At 46.4% G+C, this 12,897-nt stretch overlaps 1 protein-coding gene across 1 annotated transcript in view; it reads left to right on the top strand.

Moving 5' to 3' along the window:
- The window catches only part of SIM2 (SIM bHLH transcription factor 2), a 465,003-nt gene that overhangs the window by 377,831 nt on the left and 74,275 nt on the right, over positions 1-12,897 (top strand). Inside the window, exons 6-7 of the mRNA XM_069636111.1 lie at positions 513-712; positions 3,155-3,261. Coding sequence (XP_069492212.1) covers positions 513-712; positions 3,155-3,261 — 307 coding nt within the window. The remainder of the gene's footprint in view (positions 1-512; positions 713-3,154; positions 3,262-12,897) is intronic.

Genomic DNA, 12,897 nt, shown 5'->3' with positions numbered 1-12,897 from the left:
ACTGGATGCTGCCCTTACTGTTGGGCAGTACAGGAACCCGCCATATCCGTGCATGATTAATGACATGTACATGAACCCTTTTGGATTTCCACTTGCTTTTTTCAAGTGCAAAAACCTGTTGGAAAATTACACTGATTCGAGCATCAGTGCCCGTATGAAAAATGCAATACTTGCAAAGATGCAGCTGGATTTGCAGCACAGAGCAACTGGTTAAGGCAGAGGCGGTTCTTCACCATCTGTCCCTTACCTCGGTGTGCAAAAATTACAAGAATTGAATGGATCGTAATTTACTAGCCTCGGCCAGGTCTGTGCCAGTAAGTTATGATACGCTGCCCCCTGCACCCACATGAAAATGCGCCCCACAGTGAAATGTCTAAAAATGCATAATGCTGCAACCAGCTGCAGTAAAAGCCATTCATGACTGATCAACAGGAATTTCTGCCTGAATTGGTGTCACTTGTTCTTCATCTTTTTCTTATGCCATCTTACACCTCTGTTGCTTTCCCACGCAGGTGATTCACTGCAGCGGCTACCTGAAGATCCGGCAGTACATGCTGGACATCTCCTTGTACGATTCTTGCTACCAAATCGTTGGACTGGTGGCCGTGGGTCAGTCTTTACCACCGAGTGCCATCACGGAGATCAAGCTACACAGCAATATGTTCATGTTCAGAGCCAGCCTGGACTTAAAGCTCATATTCCTGGACTCCAGGTAGGGTTTTGCAAGAACTCGACTCTCTGAGCCAATCGTGGCAAGCGATTAAACTGTCAAGACCAATTTGTGTCACAAAGGAATGTCCACTGCGCAGCTGCTGTTTACATTGTATTACTATGTATGTAAGATGTTAGCAATTAGGTCCAGATTTACATATGCATGCAATCACAAGAATGTGGGGTGAAAATGTGAGAAAAATTCCAAGGTTTTATCGACGCTCGTGCTCTCTGTCTAACGGTCAATGTTTAGGCGGGAACTGAGAGTGAAGACAAAGCTGCCTCTGTGCTGACTGATTGAGAGGAGCGCTGAAGACTTGTATTATGCCGTAACCCAAACTATGGCCGAACACGGTGTTGTGGAAAAAATATACAACCAAACAGTTTACCATGTTCACCGTCCCCGAGGAATAAGTGGACAACAATCCCCTGGGCCCACAATGCTCGGAACATGATCTCACTGCAACATTATTTGCCCAATTTTTTTGTTTTTAAAACCTCACTCGCAATATTTACATAGGAAATCAGTCAGCAAGAATGCAGGCCAATCAAAACGGGAAGAGTGATGGTACAAAGATGGAGTCAGTAGCTGCCAGGTGACTTTCTTGAGCAGTACGGGTTAGTCCCAGATTACCAATTAGGCAAACTAGGCACCGGCCTATGGGCCCCACTCCTTTTGGGGGCCCCGCGACAACAGATAAAAATAATATTGATTTGATCTTGAAAGAAAATTACAATCAAGCTTTCTTAAATTGTTTCCAAAAGATAGAAAAAAATGAATCAACTCAAAAAAACAAAAACTTTATATTATAAACTCTATAGAGAAAATACTGTATTCATGTAACGTACCCATCAATTTAAAGTACATAAACCAGAGACATCAGATTCACATAACAGTTTGTCTCTTAAAAGCTCCTCTTCTGGCAGTTGTTAGTTTGTAAAACTGCTTACGTGTAATGCACATACTGTAATAACAAAAATTGCTGGTTAGTAAATTAAAAATATATTGGGAGATAATTTGCATGGGAGGCCCTAAATATCGACTGCCTAGGGGCCTCCACGGGGTTTAATCCGGCACTGGGAGGGGTTGTTACTTGCCAGTGGCCTGTGTCATTGAGGGAGGGGGACTACGGCCTATTTGGTGACAACGACACCCCAGATTTCAGTGAGGAAGGGGGGCTACGGCCTATTTGGTGACAACGCCCCAGATATCAGTGAGGAAGGGGGGCTACGGCCTATTTGGTGACGACACCCCAGATATCAGTGAGGAAGGGGAGCTACGGCCTATTTGGTGACGACGCCCCAGATATCAGTGAGGAAGGGGGCTACGGCCTATTTGGTGACGACGCTCCAGATATCAGTGAGGAAGGGGGGCTACGGCCTATTTGGTGACGACGCCCCAGATATCAGTGAGGAAGGGGGGCTACAGCCTATTTGGTGACGACGCCCCAGATATCAGTGAGGAAGGGGGGCTATGGCCTTTTAGGTGACGACGCCCCAGATATCAGTGAGGAAGGGGGGCTACGGCCTATTTGGTGACGACGCCCCAGATATCAGTGAGGAAGGGGGGCTACGGCCTATTTGGTGACGACGCCCCAGATATCAGTGAGGAAGGGGGGCTGCGGCCTATTTGGTGACGACGCCCCAGATATCAGTGAGGAAGGGGGGCTTCGGCCTATTTTGTGACGACGCCCCAGATATCAGTGAGGAAGGAGGGCTACGGCCTATTAGGTGACGACGCCCCAGATATCAGTGAGGAAGGGGGGCTACGACCTATTTGGTGACGACGCCCCAGATAACAGTGAGAAGGGGGGCTACTGTTGTGCCCTTTTCTGTGGCGGTGTTCGTCTTCTGGTTGCAGGAGGCCTTTGAAGAACAAAGCCGGTTCTTCAATAAGGGTACTCTGTGTGGCGGGCTGGGGCACCACCAGAGTTTGGGGGCCCATGCGGCTCTATAGTGGCACTAAAGAAATAAAATCTGGCTTCATTGCAAGAGAAGGGGTGGAAAATGGCACATTGGCCGCGGCAGCAGAAATCATAGCACACATTAATGGTAGATTCCTGATCAAGGGCCATTGTCTGTTTATCCAATTTTTCATGCAAAAAGAATTAAGTGCCAATTTACACAACTGGGCCAAGGTAGATCTTTGATTTGAGAAAAGCAAAACGAATAGTGTGAATTAGCAAAAAAACAACTCTTCTCATAACCTGGTCTTTCGAAATTTTCCATATTAAAAAAAAAAAGTGGAATCCGGCAAGAGTGTGTAGTTAACGTTTCCGCTCTAGCAGCAAAGATTTACAGTTTCCAAAGATAACATAGCTTTTTTCCCTTCTGCCTCCCGCTGTTTTTTTAACACTTGATTAGGCAACAAAATCAACATTAGTTTAAATGAAATTGAATACGGGTGGCGATGTTACTGATTGCTCAGGTTTTACTCTTCCAGGGTGGCTGAGCTGACTGGCTACGAGCCGCAAGACCTGATCGAAAAAACCCTCTACCATCACGTGCACGGCTGCGACGTGTTCCACATCCGCTACGCCCATCACCTCTGTAAGTAACCGGAAGTGGAGCACATCTTTTACACCGACGGCTTGCCTAATGCTACTCACTGCGCATGCGTGCTCTCCCCCCCCCCAGGCCCTCACACTAGTGCATAGATGGCAGCTTTACACAGATGGCCCGAGGGTAACTCAGACTATGCCCACACCCGCATCTTGCTTGTTCAATTTGCATATTTTGGTAATTTGCATAGCTCCACCCACCATCCTAAAGGAGACAAACTGTGAGCACTGCACATGGAGTGAGACCAACTGCACAAAAATCACAACCAGAGCGCAGTTCACTTTGATTTTACCTTTTGTTATGTTTACATTGGTATGTTTGGCCAGACACAGTTGACAGTTCCTTAAGTAACACCGATTTGCCATCCATTAGCCAGGTGGGCACTTATTTGTCATATGCAGTGGAAGTCTGCACTGAATTGTGTTTTTGAGTTATACTGGAGCCTGTGTGATAGAATGTGCAGATGGGGTGATTAAGCAAAATGTGGAGGACAGCCCACGTGGAAAAAAAGCAATTGGCACTAGAAAGAATCGTGGACTGGAGTGGAATGGATTGATGCGCCCTGTGATCTTGAGCAGCACTGTGTACTCTGAGAGTTTGTGTTCAATATGAATGTCTTTGAAACATTGCATCACCGTAAATGCATTTCAATAATAGAACAAACAGTTAGCAGGCCTTACACATAACCAATCTGCAAGCAATTGTCTGTTCTGTCCCCCACAGCAGGCTTAGTTTTAGTATTTGTAACTTTAAGGGAGTTGCAGCAAGACCCACTTCTAGCCATGATCGCCCGTGGTGTCGATTTAAAACGTGAGAGGTCACATAAGGTCGTTTGGAGATAAGCAGAACCCCCCTAGCAAGGGGAAGAAAGACTCACGTTGTATACAAACATGTGTCATTGAAGTAAAGCAATGACATTATTCCACAGCCTGCCCTGCTACTGGGCAGGGGTGTTGCTAGGTCTGGAAAATATCCGGGACTATCCTAATGTCGGGACTGTCGGTACACGGGGCTAGCCTAGACTTTTGGTTGTAGTCCCTTAGCTTCTATCCGGGGCTACAACCAGCGCTGGCGATAGGGCTTGCTGTGGCCGGATCTGAGATCCGGCACCAGATGTGTAGTTGGAGATCGGGATCCGGCCAGAGACAGCGCTGGAAAAAAAAAAGAAAAAAAAGAAATAGCCCGTGAGCAAGCCATAACTTCCTCTGGTGACCCTCTGCAAGGGATCACAAGAGCAAGTTACAGTCCTCAGGCACGACCCGGTCAACAGCCACGACTTATGTATTTATTCATGCAATGTTTGTCGGATACATGGATCCAGATTATTTATTTATTCATGCAACCCGTCAAACATTGCGTAAATAAATAAATATACAGGTATCCGGCAAACATCGCATGAATAAATAAATACCCCCACCCAAATGCTTTCAGAGGGGAGCTGCCGGAGCTGTGCCGGGTGTCATTCAAGTAAAAGATAACGTTGCTTACGGCGAACAGAAATCACCCTGTTTGAATAGTGGGGGGAGTGGTTTTTATAAAATGGGATGCACATTGTGCCTTTTAAATAATATTTACTCAGCAACACAGGTCAAAACTATTATCCGCATAGGGAAGTAACTCATCACCAGTGTCATGGAAGTAGTTTAAAGTGGAATTGATATATAGTTTGGAAAAGAAGCAGCATGAAAGAAATAGCGCTGTTTTAAGCATATATAATGTATCCAGTGAAAGTAGTCCAGCATGATGCGCTACGATTAGTAGACTGTGGAAATTCAACTATGTTACTAAAGTGGGCCTGTGATGCATTTTGGACAAGTGCTATACGAGATTCCATTTAAGATCTGCTCATAAAGCCTTTCATGGGGGATTCCCTTTCCAAACTGAAACTCAATGATCCCTCAGATCAGCCTTTCACAAATGATTGCCTGAAGAGCTTTCAGGATACAAGGGCCTGCATCTTGTAGAGCCCTGCCCCTTTCAACTGCACTAAGTCAGATGTGTGCGAATGTACACAGACGTATTCATGCTGGCTATGCTAGCACTGCCCAGAACATGTTCACGATTCCTCTGCCCAAAATATATGCCAGCGGGGGAAGATATCCCGAAACAACAGTGGGCGGATCTGTGGAATAGCATGACAAAAATGACCCGATCAGTGCAAATAAGGGAAATGTGGCTAAAAGTAGTTACCCAATGGCATTACACCCCGGAGAGACTACACACTATGTACCCTCAAACACCCAATCGATTCTGGAGAGGTTGCACAGAGGCGGGTACCTGGAAACACATATGGTGGGACTGTCCGGGGATCAAAGTCTTCTGGTCTGAAGTGAAGACTGAGATGAAAAAGATATTCCCAGATGTGGACCAGTTGGGGGAGAAAGTGTGGCTAGTCGGAATGAAAGACCAGACGGCCAAGAAATTCAAGAAATCACAATGGAGGAGTTTCATGGGCCCAGTCATGGAGGCATGGGCGGTAATAGCCCAAAACTGGAAAAAGCAAGACCCACCATTACTATACGCATCGCTACAGAAGGTCTGGTCACAATTGACCATGGAAAAGCTTACACATGTCATACAGGGCTCAAGAGAAACCTTCGCAATGGAATGGGGAGAGGTTCTGGACTACCTGCAGTCAGACTATATGGAACAATGGTGCCCACATAATATTAGAATAACAGTCATATTTAGGTCATAGACATTCCCAAGACCAAAAGTGACATCAAGAAGATCTTCCAGGGAGGGGGTGGGGGGGAGTTGGGGGATGATTTTCAGTTCTCTGTTTGTATTTGAAAATAATCAAATATACTTAAAAAATATATATATATACATTTATATATATATATATATATATATATATATATATATATATATATATATATATATGCCAGCGCTGCCACTGTAAAATACATGTTCACTGACCCTATGCCCACAATGTACAATAGTATTAGTCTACTGTATGAAGATGTGTTAATGATGGCTGTGGCAATATTACCACTGTAAGACTGCACTCAAATTGGCAATGGCCAATACTACCAGTAATGGCTCTTTAGAAACCTATGAATGTTGACTTTGTCAAATAGCCACTGTATAAAGATATGTTCATGCTTGCTCTGACTATATATGCCTGTATCATCACTGTAAGAACAGATTAATCTTGGCTATCATGCAGTATTGCCTCTTTAGAAACATACTTTGTGGCAAAGGCCCCTGCCTGGTTGTGCAAACTACTGAGTCAGTGACACAGAGCTGAGGACCACCCCAAGCAAGTTGTCCTCAGCAAATGGCATGGGATGGTCACATTGTTACATTACAGCCCAGCCTCAGGAGTCTAGTTCCTTTCCAATTTGCTAAACTGTCATTGCAGGCTAGACCTAACGTGTGGACCCCAACCAAGACCCCTGTTAAACTCAGCAAGCTCTTGAGAAGTCTTCTCTCTCCCCACCTAAAAAAAACCCTAAAGCCAGCACCAGCCCCTCACAAACCTTCTATAGTGGAATAAAAGACTTTCTCTTTAAGGTAAATGCTCTCTATATAATAACTAAAAGGAACGCATATGGTGGTACTGTTGGAAGTTCACCTGGTACTTCAAACTAGTTACCTTTAGCAGTTTGTTGAACCCACAAAGTCCCTGGGGTTCTGTAGAAACATTGTTTCCAGTCTGTGACTTCTCGGCTACCAGATTATATGATGAAGAAATAAAGTGTTGCAGTTCAGGTCACAACACTTTTGTTCCCTACCAACAAATTCATATACCAGGGAAACAAAGTGATGCACGCCCTGCTCGCATAATGCTACCAATGGACAAACAATGTTCCATAGCCTCTCCAGTGTGATTACAATCTGTAGCTCTCACACAGGAAACACGGCAGCTCTCATAGCTGACAGACCTGCCAACTTTGTTTCTATACTTGCTCCTCTGACCCTCCCTGAGGATGTCTGACGACCAGTTATAGAAACCAAGTTGGTAGATCAGTCAGCCATAGGCTTGGTCCAGCCCATGAGTACCAATTACCCACAGGTATTCTTAGAGGAACAAACCAATCTCAAACCTTCCTGAATTACCACACTTAGGTGCAGACATCCAGGGAAAACCCCTTCCAGGGGGAGGAGAGAAGCGAGTATAGGAATGCTAGAACGCTGTGTTGGTTACAGTAACAGGAGGCTCAAGTTTGGAGACGGAAGAAGAGTAGAGGAAGCAGATGTTGAGGAGGCAGAAGAGGCTGGTGAGATGTCGGTAGATGTCGGTAGTAGAGAGCAGGAGCAGGTGGCAACATCATGGATGAAGAAAGAGCAGAAGGAGGTGGAGGTAACAGAAGAAAGCCAGCAGGAGGTTGTATCATCCACGGTGGAGACAAGTTGAAAAAGGAAGTGGCAAGATCAAGGTTTGAGAGAGAGACGAAGGAGGTGGTGGCAACAGGAACAGTTCATCAGGAGGTGGTAACATCAGTGGTAGTGAGTAAGTATAGAAGGGCACGCTTGGGAAAAGAGGGGTAGGCACCATAATACTAGATCATTCTTATGTTTATGCATATGCATTTGTAGCATCCTCCCGTAAAATCCAAAAACACTTTGTTTTTGTTGGTGGCCCAGGGGCTGAGCAAGCGCTAAGGGGAGTCCAGGGGGGCAAGTGCCTGGAGAAACAGGGTGGGGGTCAACGAGTGCGAGGATGGGGGTGGACCAGAATCGGTAGACTAGTCAGGGAAGGGTACCCGAGGGAAAGTGCTGGTAAAAAGGGGTGCAGGGGAAAACTGGTCAAAAGAGGGCCTGGCCCAAGGATGGCTCATAAGGGACACAGGCAACCAGTCGCAGCGGCAGGTGGAGGCTAGCAAGGGAGGGGGAGAGGGGAGGATGAAGAGAAAAGGAAGGCCTTGAGAAGCTTCCGGAACTTAAGGAGATCCGGCTCAAGTCAGAGAGGTGCAGAGAGGCCGTTCCAGAGGGAGTCTCTACCCCCGACTCTCTGGCTGGAGAAACATCTAATATGCAGAGAGTTGAAGCCAGAGGACCCAAGGACTCTAGCAGGGATGTATTTAGGGAGAGAGAGTTGGATGTAACAAACTCCCAGGCCCCAGAGAGCCTTGTGGATGATGCAGAGGGTGTTGAATTTGATCCTTGCAACCACTGGGAGCCAGTGGAGAGATATTAGGGCTGGAGAGATGTGGTCGCTGGGATTGAGGTCAAGGAAAAATCTTGCATTACTATTCAGGATTATTTGAAGAGGGCGGACGGAGGAAAGAGGCAGATTAAGAAAGCAACTGTTGCAGTAACCCAGCCTGGGGAGAACCAGAGCTCTGGAGACATTTAGTTTCTGAGGGACGGTGAGGAAAGGGAGAATGTCTCTGAGGAGGTGAAGCTGCAAGTGGGCCTCCTTGGCAATGTCAGCGATAAGAGGTGAGAAGGAGAGAGAGGTGTTGAAGATGACACCCAACTATTTAGCTTCGCACAAGGGTTAGGGGAGGGAGCCTAGGAAGGGCAGCCAGAGAATAGGAGGCAAGGAGGGGGCAGGAGTCACAATGAGACAGATCTCAGTCTTATTAGCGTGCAGGCAGAGATCGTTAGCAGCACACCATTCCCGTATAACAGTCAGACAGTCAGGAATGAGAGAGAAAGGAGAGGAGGAAGAGGAGGGAAGCTTAAAGGAGAGCTGTGTCATCAGCACAGCACTGGAAATGAAGAGGGAAGGTGGAAATCAAGTGGGCAAGAGGGGGCAAGGTAAATGTTGAAAAGCCACAGTGAGAGGATACAGCCCTGGAGGGCACTGCAAGTAGAGCATGAGGTAGAGGAGAGAAAAGGGCCCAGTTGAACTTGGGAGCGCTGGTTCGAAAGGAAAGAGGTCAACCAATCCACTGCCCAGTCCGTGATGTCAAGGGTATCACAGAGCCGATTTGTGAGGGTCGAATGATTGACTGTGTCAAAGGCAGAAGACAGATCGAGGAGGATGAGAACCGAATGAGAGTTGGAGTCAAGGTTTGAGAGCAAGTCATCACAGGTGTTCAAGAGAGCAGTTGCCGTGCCTCTAGCTGCTCTGAAGCCAGACTGGTGGTCGTGGAGACAGCCAACAGATTCAGTGTGATTGATTAGTTCAGAGATGACCAACTTCTCCAAGAGTTTGCCCAAGAAGGGGGTAGTGAAAATATGGTTGTAGTTAGCTGAGCAGGAAGGGTCCGCATACAACTTTTTTAGGAGGGGGTGCACAAGGGAGTACATGAAGCGTGATGGGAAGGAACCAGTGGCAAAAGAGTATTTACAGAACTCAGCCAAGGAGGGAGTGAGAGAGGCAGTGTTGTCCGTGATAGTTTTAGAGGAGCAGGGAAGTATCTGTTTGGAAGTGACTTTCATAGAGCAAACTGTCTTAGTAACCTCCTCTGGCACTATGGGTGAGAAGGAGGAGAGTAGGGGGGAAGGAGAGAAAGGGGCCCAGGGAGGCCTGGTTGCAGGCAGAGGGGGTAGGTGGGTAGAGGAGAGAGAGGACAGGATGTCCTGAGTTTTAGTTGTGAAATGGGAGGCCAAAGTCATGCAGACGGTCGTGGAAGGGAGAGGAGAAGTGAAGACTGCAGTAAGATTGGCAAGCTCCTTACAGATTATGAAAAGTTCTGCCGTGTTGTTTGTGGTCCCAGAGATGCAGGCTTTGATATGGGCCTGTTTCTTTCCACAGATGGAGAGTCTGCATTGCCTTTGGAGCAGGGAACAGTCCAGCATGACAGAGGATGTGCTAGAAGCCAATCACTTCCGTTCCACAACTTTGCACTTGCATTTCAGCGAGGCTATGTTGGAATCATATCAACTATTGCACTTAGAGACAGGCTTCATGTGGATCCTCATGGCAGGGTCTATTTTAAAATTGGGGAAGATCCGGTTTATGGGAGCACCACCCTCAGGGATAAACGAGGACGTGTGGGGAGAGCAAAAAAGGGGGTGGTGACCCTATCTCTTAAGGCCACAATCAGGTGAGTGATGTACCTGCCACCTGCCCCCCAGGCAGATCAATCGTTTCAGCTTTGAATTCCATCCTCGAGCCCCTATCTATTTAAGTTGATTGGTTTCCCTGTCCCTTCATCAAAGAAATGAAATCCTTTGTAAAAGACACCACCAACATGATTCAAATAATAGATAACCTACTAACTTTGAACACAGACATCTTAGTCACCCTTGACGTCACCTCGTTATACACAAGTATACCTGAACTTGATTGCATCCAAGTTATTGAACTCTGTCTCAATAAAAGAACTTCGACCTTGAACTCTGTACCTACACCTTTTCTTCTAGAATGTGGCAGAATCGCGTTAATGGAAAATGTCTTCCTTTATAACGGCTCCTTTTACAATCAAAAGCACGGTACCAGTATGGGGGCAACTTTCACCCCGGATTTGGCCAATCTATTCATGGCCAATCTAGAAGAACAATCGATTTACCATCCCGATAATCCATAAAAAAACAATATCATATGTTGGTACAGGTACATTCATGATGTCTTCATGGTCTGGAGAGGGTCAAACCACGACCTGAGTCTGTTCACTCAATGGCTAAATAGACAAAATCTACACATTCAATTCATAGGGGCGGACAATTTAAACTCAGTCCCTTTTCTGGACTTAGTCATCAAAAAATCCCCTTATGGTAATCTAGAAACTTCTCCATACTGAAAAGACACTGATAAAAATACCTTGTTAAGATTTGACAGCTTCCATCCTTCAAGCCTTAAAGAAAATCTGCCGATAGGACAGAATCAGATGAAATTGCACCAACACATCTGATTTTGAACTCCACGGCAAGATTTTAAAAACTCGTCTTTCAAACCGTGGCTACCCCTCAAGAACCATCCAACGAGCATATAGAAGAGCGAAGCATACCAATAGACAAAGTTGTTTAGCACCAGCGACCAGAAGTGCATTAGACAAAATTACCTGTGTATCTACCTTTTCAACCATTAGCCATCTTTTCAGGAAGACAATAATAAAGAATTGGCACATCATAAAAACTCCTGAATTTGATCCTTCCACACCACGTTTTGCGTTTAAGAAACAATCTAATCTTAGAGACAAACTTGTGCATACGTATCCCATTACACGGAAGCCAGTAGATTCCCAGACAACACTGTGGTCGTTACCACCAGTGGTAGACCACTTTAAACGTGGCTCATGTTCTGTCTATACACTTGAACTGTATGAAATGAAATGGACCCTATCAGGTTTTTCCAATTGTAACACCCCGTGGGCCATCTATGGCATAAAATGCCCATGTAACTTACTGTACATCGGTAAGACAAAAGCGCCCAGTAAAACAAAAAATATGCGAGCATCACTCGTGGATTAAAAACAAGATAATAACAATGAACAATCTTTTCTGCCATCTGCTTTAGAGGCTGAATTATTCTGGCATTTCTTCTGTATTTCTTTCAATTTCATACTAAAGTGTTCCTTTCTTGTCTGATCCTTAGGCTTATTGTTCTCACTGACCAGGAGCTCCATATTCCCCGGAAATCGATAACTATTAATAAGGTCTTGTGAATCAGCCGGTGCCATCCCTTGAGCATAAATATTAACCACCATGGCAGGTTCGATCTCAATAGCTCATTGAAATTAACTAATTTGACCACCGGCCCTCTAATGCTATCCACTTATAGTTGGCCTTTCTGCGTTGTATCCTGGCAGTGTGCTGTTCCGTAGGACCATGGAGTCGTGGGTGGAACCTGGGTAGCGGGCACGGCAGTGGGTGATGATGAGGTTGGGGTTGCAGGGCACCAACGCAACATGGGTGAAATGAAAATCTGCAATCACATTAGGCTATTGGGCAACAGCATAGAACTTTGCCTTCATGGTCTTGACCTGGGGTCGGGTGGTGGCAGTGCAATGTGGTGATGCACATGCCACAGGAGGGCATCTAGCACGTGGCCCAGAACTGCACATAATGTGTGCTGGACCATGCCATGCATCATGGCCACGGACTGCTGAAAGGTGCCAGTATCTAGGCATTGTAATACTGGCACAAGCTTGTGCAGTGGGGGCACGGCTGTACGGATGTTTATCCTGCTCCCTACGTCCTCCTGTATTGTACTGAGAAGCTCAGTAGTGGTCTCCCTGTTGAGACGGTACAGGGTCATCAGCTAGGTGTCAGTGAGGGTCCACTGTGAGTGCTTGACCCTGCAGATGGGTGCATGCCTTTCTTGGGCTTTTCTCCTTCCCTCACCTCCACTCCCCAATACACTCTGTGCCCTGGCCTGGTTGTCCTGCATCTCTACTTCCAGGCACAGCATGAGCAGCAGCCAGTCCCAGCTCGCAGTGGATAATGGCAGCATGGTGTTGTAAACAGTGTTTGGGCTCGGGCTGTGTCTTATGTAGCCCTCTGGAGTGCTTTGGGAGCACCTGTGGCTGCATTTCTGACACCTGTGTTCATTTACCTCCAGCTCGAGGCTGCAGGTAAATATGCTGTATTTTCTAATAACGCTGCACATGAACTTGTGATGCAGCTGCGATTGCGCTTGGAGTTGCTGGCGCAGATGCCGCCGGCTGCAATTGTCCCAGCTGATTTTACAGTCTGCAGTATTTTTGCCAGCTCGGGATCTGGCAGAGCGGTATTAGCGGGGCTAATTCCGTTACCGACACTTTTAAGGGTTACCGCTGGACT

This window comes from Ambystoma mexicanum, chromosome 7p (genome assembly GCF_040938575.1).
Source record: "Ambystoma mexicanum isolate Mex_15411 chromosome 7p, UKY_AmexF1_1, whole genome shotgun sequence".
Classification (NCBI taxonomy): domain Eukaryota; kingdom Metazoa; phylum Chordata; class Amphibia; order Caudata; family Ambystomatidae; genus Ambystoma; species Ambystoma mexicanum.
The sequence above is the reverse complement of the archived record's forward strand: the minus strand, read 5'-3'. Positions and strand labels throughout refer to the sequence as shown.